General features: G+C 45.8%; 1 protein-coding gene across 1 annotated transcript in view; it reads left to right on the top strand.

The window, feature by feature from the left end:
• The window catches only part of herc1 (HECT and RLD domain containing E3 ubiquitin protein ligase family member 1), a 65,781-nt gene that overhangs the window by 13,396 nt on the left and 46,208 nt on the right, over positions 1-6,177 (top strand). The window contains exons 8-14 of the mRNA XM_015375187.1: positions 4-93; positions 460-604; positions 822-993; positions 2,950-3,084; positions 3,163-3,328; positions 3,546-3,671; positions 3,926-4,147. Of these exons, the coding sequence (XP_015230673.1) occupies positions 4-93; positions 460-604; positions 822-993; positions 2,950-3,084; positions 3,163-3,328; positions 3,546-3,671; positions 3,926-4,147 (1,056 nt within the window). The remainder of the gene's footprint in view (positions 1-3; positions 94-459; positions 605-821; positions 994-2,949; positions 3,085-3,162; positions 3,329-3,545; positions 3,672-3,925; positions 4,148-6,177) is intronic.

Raw genomic sequence — 6,177 nt, 5'->3', positions numbered from 1 at the left:
AAGCCCAAAGTGGTGGAGGCCCTGCAGGGGATGTTCATCAGGAAAGTTTGTGCAGGAAGTCAGTCGTCTCTGGCGCTCACCTCCACCGGACAGGTAGGACATCTAGGAAGCTCCTCCCACTGTCAGATCCTGGATCCTAGAAGAATAGGAGATCTTTATTTCATGTAGGATTTTTCTCATTCTTTTTCTTTTTTTTTTGTTGGCTTCAGAAGCTGAGCAGCTAATTAGCTTCAGAAGCTGAGAAGCTAATTAGCTTCAGAAGCTGAGCAGCTAATAGCTCATTTTCTGTCCCTAAACCTCTTGTTAGAAACCAGATTTTTGATCTGAGTTAAGGTGGGGAAAAAAGAAGTTTATATTTTGGTCTGATTGGCTGAATTTGGTCTGTAATTCCAGGCAGGAAGGCTGCAGACCTTGTTCTTTCTAAGTGGCTCTGATCAGTTCCCCTTCCTGTGTCTCCAGGTCTACGCTTGGGGCTGCGGCGCCTGTCTGGGCTGCGGTTCGTCTGAAGCCACGTCCCTCAGGCCCAAAATGATAGAGGAGCTGGCTACGACCAGAGTGGTGGACATCTCCATCGGGGACAGCCACTGCCTGGCCCTCTCTCATGGTACTGCTCCTATCATAGCCTTTCTTTTCATCCAGTGGTGCTTTGTTACTGTTGACTCACTGTTCAGATGAGGATTTGCTGAGTGAGCAGGACTGTTGAAAGAAGGACGACAGAACAAAGGGCACACTGACATGAGCTTTATGTTACATTAGTTCTCTTCATTTCTTTGTCTTGTTTTTCCTTCTCGGGGTCTGATGTTGGGTCTATCTTCACCCAGACAACGAGGTCTATGCGTGGGGAAATAATTCCATGGGCCAGTGTGGCCAGGGCAACTCCACTGGCCCCATTACTAAACCCAAGAAGGTGGTCGGCCTGGACGGGGTGGCCATCCAGCAGATCTCTGCAGGGACGTCCCACAGCCTGGCCTGGACCGCTCTGCCCAGAGACAGGTGGGCCCTTTACAGCAGCAGGTGTCTGTATGGAGTTATGCTTTCTTCTGCTGGTATTGAAATGTTTTGATCCTGTTTATCAGAGTCTATCTTGTTTCCTAAACCTCAAAGCAGACGTCTTTAAGTTTTCCCTCGTATCTCTCCTGCTGGGAGACAACAACACAAGAGGTGCAACCATGAAATAGCTGTGGGTCTAGATACGGCCGAGGCGGTGAGGAAGTGGGGGCAAGTTTTTGTGACAATGAAGGGACATGAGAAGCGGGGATCCAGGTGGAAAAGGGGTCCCAGGGTTCTTGCAAACCTCGCTCTTCTAGCTGGTCCATCTTCATGTTGTTTTCCGCAATGGCTGTCATACAAACAAAACAAGCCGATAAGGTACCAAACAGGAAATACGCATAGAGTAGAGCAGATGTAGATTTGGTGTCTGCGGAAGGCACTCGGGCAAAACTGCGTTAATTGCGACACAAGCAGACGACCTGATTTCTGAGTATAAATCAGCCTTAAGAGTCACTAGCTCATCAATTCATGAGCAGACCCTCAGTCCAAGTCACTAAAGTCCATGTTGGAGCAGAGAATAAACTCAGTTAAAGGAATAGTACACCCAAAACATGATTAGCCTTCATTTTCTACTCACCCCCATGCTGAACAACACCCTGGAGTACTTTTTTGATATCTCAAATGCATCTGGAGATCTGGGAGGCTTCTTGCTGTCTGCTGACATTCAAATAATGGAGGTCTATGGCGCCCGAGGCAGAAAGGTCCATAAAAGTCCACAAAAAACGTGTCAATATTCCTCCATACTGCTCGTCCAATGTATTCCAAGTGTCCTGAGTGGGTAGCGTCCAGAATTTACTCGAAACGAAGTCATTTAGAATGTTTTTAGAGCATAAACAATAGTGTATAGGATTTCCTGAAAGCGTGTTCACGACGCTATGGAAACCGCGGCAGACCAAACCAGATGAAAGTGCGCATTCAGCTCGGCAAAGAACTCATGCTCTTCCTCAACACTGAAGTCCTCAGACATTTTTCTTTCGTTGTTTCTTTCTTTGCACAGGTAAACAGCACATTTCTTCTTCTACGCTTGCATTATCGGCAGAGCAGACGCTGAATGCGCACTTTCATCTGGCTTGGTCTGCCGGCTTCCGTAGCGTCGTGAACGCGCAGGTGCGCGCTTTCAGGAAGTCCTATACACTACTGTTTATGCTCTAAAAACATTCTAAATGACTTCGTTTCGAGTAAATTCTGGATGCTACCCACTCAGGACACTTGGAATACATTGGACGAGCAGTATGGAGGAATATTGACACGTTTTTTGTGGACTTTTATGGACCTTTCTGCCTCGGGCGCCATAGACCTCCATTATTTGAATGTCAGCAGACAGCAAGAAGCCTCCCAGATCTCCAGATGCATTTGAGATATCAAAAAAGTACTCCAGAGTGTTGTTCAGCATGGGGGTGAGTAGAAAATGAAGGCTAATCATGTTTTGGGTGTACTATTTCTTTAAGAAGAAGCTTTTATTAGATGAAAGCGTAGAGTTCGAAGATCACTAAGTTCAGTTAAACGTAGGGATTTTCTTTCCTTCCTTTGGTTTCATGGCAGGAAATTATCTTTTAATCCTAAATGTCTGGGCAGGTTGATAATTTAGCTTCTAAATAAAATGTGATACACTGAAATACTTTATTGGCATGTCACGTGTTTTTATCACATTTGAGCAGATTTATTTGATTTGATTGAACTTTCTTTTTCTGCATAAAACTTTTTTTTTTGGGGGGGGGGAACAAGAGTCAGAAATACAAAGGTAAAGCTGTTTGTCCAAAATCATGTCTTTGGGACATGAATCAGCAGGATGCCGCCGATGGTCCCTGGTTCTCTGAGGAAGCTCCACCAATTAGATGACATCATAGATCTTTGTTCCTGATGTTCTCAGATCTTCTGAGTGATTGATTGATTCTACAGGCAGGTGGTTGCCTGGCATCGGCCGTACTGTGTGGACCTGGAGGAAAGCACCTTCTCTCATCTGCGCTCCTTCTTGGAGCGGTACTGTGATGGCATCAACAGCGACGTTCCCCCGCTGCCCTTCCCCTCGTCCAGGTGAGGGCGCTCACACATGAGGCATTAGTTCAGGCGCTGCGAGGAAGATGCAGATTAAATGTTTCTACGTGTTCACAGGGAGCATCATAACTTCCTCAAACTGTGCCTTCGGCTTTTATCCAATCACCTGGCTCTGGCTCTGGCTGGGGGCGTGGCCACGAGTATCTTGGGTCGGCAGGCCAGGCCACTGAGGAACCTTCTCTTTAGGCTGATGGACGCCTCGGTGCCAGATGAGATCCAAGAGGTACGCTGTGGCGAAGAGGCGATCAGAACCGGTCCATTGTTCTGGTTCTGAGTCATCATGGACCGTCTCAGAACCAGAATTGGAATCTGGTTCTCGAACCAACAGCAAATACAGAAAAAAAACAGGATGACTTTATGATGAGGATCATTCAGTCCTGATCTGATGAATCTAGATCTTTAAATGGAGCCAAGCTCTGACCGCGTGTTTCTCCCACCAGGCCGTCATCGAGACGCTGTCTGTGGGGGCCACCATGCTGCTGCCCCCGCTGAGAGAGAGGATGGAGCTGCTTCACTCCCTGCTGCCTCAAGGCCCCGACAGATGGGAGAGTCTCTCTAAAGGACAGGTACGACCATCTCCTCTGCGCCTGGGGAGCAGTGTGGGGTTAAGGGTCTTGCTCAGAGTGGCAGCCTGTGGCAGTGTGTTTCAAACTCACAACCTTAGGATTCCAAGCTCTATGCCATAGCCACTAGGCCGCCACACCCCCAGATCAGTCCTGATCTGGACGTTTCTTCATGCTGTGTTGATGTTTTCATCGTTATTTAACCAGAACCGCGGCTGAAATCAGTCACATTTCTAAAGAAGCAGTTTTTTCTTCAGAGGATGCAGCTGGACATCATCCTGACCAGCCTCCAGGACCACACCCACGTAGCCTCGCTGCTCGGCTACAGCTCCCCGGCAGATGGCCCTGATGCTCTGTCCTCCGGCCCCACCTTCGCAGGGTACCCCGACCCCAGCTACGGCACCACGGGGGCCCCCCCAGACACCCACCTGGCTGAGATCCTGATGAAGACGCTGCTCAGGAACCTGGGCTTTTACACCGTGAGTAGATTCTCAGTGATTGATTACCGATGAGACTTTTTCCTGGAACTAGATGAGGCAGATGGAGTCAGAACATAGAAGCAGTCGGCTCTAATCCTTGACCTGTTGCCTGATTTCCTGGCAGAGCAGCAGCCTTTCCTGCTTGTTTTAGCTTATGGATAATTCACTAGATAAGTCTTTTTTTCTTAAAATAAGTGCATTTCTTCTTGGATTGAGAAGGTAAAAGTGGCATTTTGCCAATGGAACAAGACAATTAATATTAAAAATAAGAAAACGTAATTCATTGTCTTATTTCAAGTGCATTTTATCTAATTATCTTACTTTAAGAATAAAAATACTCATTCCATTGCCAAACCGATCTCATTTTCCTACTCAAATAAAGGGTAAATACACTTAATTTAAGATATTTCTACTTATTTGTAGATCGTTTTTCCAGTGGGAGGGTTTTTTTCACCTTCTGTACGATTCTGGATCATTTTCTTTCACAGCTCTTCAAAGTTCTACTAAAGTCAGATGTTAGAATATGTTTGTTTTTTTTATTCTCTGCAATTAATTGGATTTTAATTCATTTAAAAAGACGAAGACTAAGAAAAAACAGGAGATTTGACTGGATGTTTATAGTGACTTACAAGCAAAGTGCCTGAGTAGAACCAGAACCCTTAAACAGAGTCCATGACAGAATAAAACCACCTTAAAACCCCTTCGGAGTTGATCTAAATTCCAGACAGCCTAGTGTCCCAGCTAAACCTGAATAGATTCCGCTCACATCTCATACTTGTAGGACTCTGGACCAGAACCAGTAATGTTTACGTTCAGTTCAGATCCGCTCCATCTGCAGAAGAACCATAATGTTCCCAAGCAGCAGAGTCTAAGGCCGTTTCTCAATATGTGTACTTGTGCGTTCTCCTTTGCTAATGAAACATCATCAGCTTCAGCCCTAGTACTCTTCTGATTCACAAGAACAGACCGAGAACGGACAAAGCCCCCAGATGTTATTCTAGCACCTCCCTCTTTACCCAGCATGCATCAGAGCAGACCTGTCTGTTCTTGAGATTGACAGCTGCCCCAGCATGCACTGCGGCAGCAGCAGCTTCCAATGGAGCGCTCGCAGAGTATTGAGTTAAATGTTCTCTTTTCTGTCGCCGTTGTTCTATAAAAGTTAGGTTTAAGATAATTTGAGGCGAGAATATTATACTTTAAGCTTCACTATATGGCCCATTTACTGATTTAGTGCGTAATAAAAAAAAAAAAAGTTCAGATGTTGAGAGGACCGCGGAAACCAGCGGAGCTCTGAGGCTAAACGCAGCCAGGGCTAACATTAGCCCGTCTGCAGCAGCCCTCTCTCTGCATAGCCGTTTGTGAAATACCGCTGAATGTGAAGTACCGCTATGATGGAGGTTTGATTGATTTATTTGGCAAAACATTCATTTGATTTGTTTTTATCTGAGTGTGTTAATTATTATTCTCCCACTAAATGAAAACAGTCATGATTTATTATTATCTAGAGACTATTAATAACAGGAGGTGAAATGCAGCTCCAGACCAGCTTTTAATGTGGTAATGTAATCAGTGCCTTTCTGTTCCAATTGACCCAGATTTAAGCTCTGTGCTCCAATTCTCCCAGAGTCCATACTCTCCTGTGTTCTCAGTCCGTACTTGATAGGGGTGTAAATAATAATCGTTGTGTATCGATGCATCGATCCAACAGCCGACGATCCGATGCATCGATACGTCCGCAAGAGAATCGATTCATGTTTTTTTTTCCTCCGGTCTATTTTTATCCATTTGCTCCTAGGTGTAATTCTCCCTCCTGTGCTGCGGTGGCGCTAAACCTATTTTGCCCTCCTACCTCACTTCCTGGTTATACTCTTACAGCAGTGTGTTGCTGTAAGCTTGACACAGACATTTTTGATTTATGCTTAATATTGAAGCGTGGTCTGTGCTACACACTGTGGGTCTAGATACGGCCGAGACGGAGAGGAAGTGGGGGCAAATTTAGTCCGACGACGGAGGGACATGAGGGCCAAAAA

Source organism: Cyprinodon variegatus, unplaced genomic scaffold (assembly GCF_000732505.1).
Source record: "Cyprinodon variegatus isolate N-32 unplaced genomic scaffold, C_variegatus-1.0 Scaffold114, whole genome shotgun sequence".
NCBI lineage: Eukaryota > Metazoa > Chordata > Actinopteri > Cyprinodontiformes > Cyprinodontidae > Cyprinodon > Cyprinodon variegatus.
Note: the sequence above shows the minus strand (reverse complement) of the source record. Positions and strands in the feature narration are given on the sequence as shown.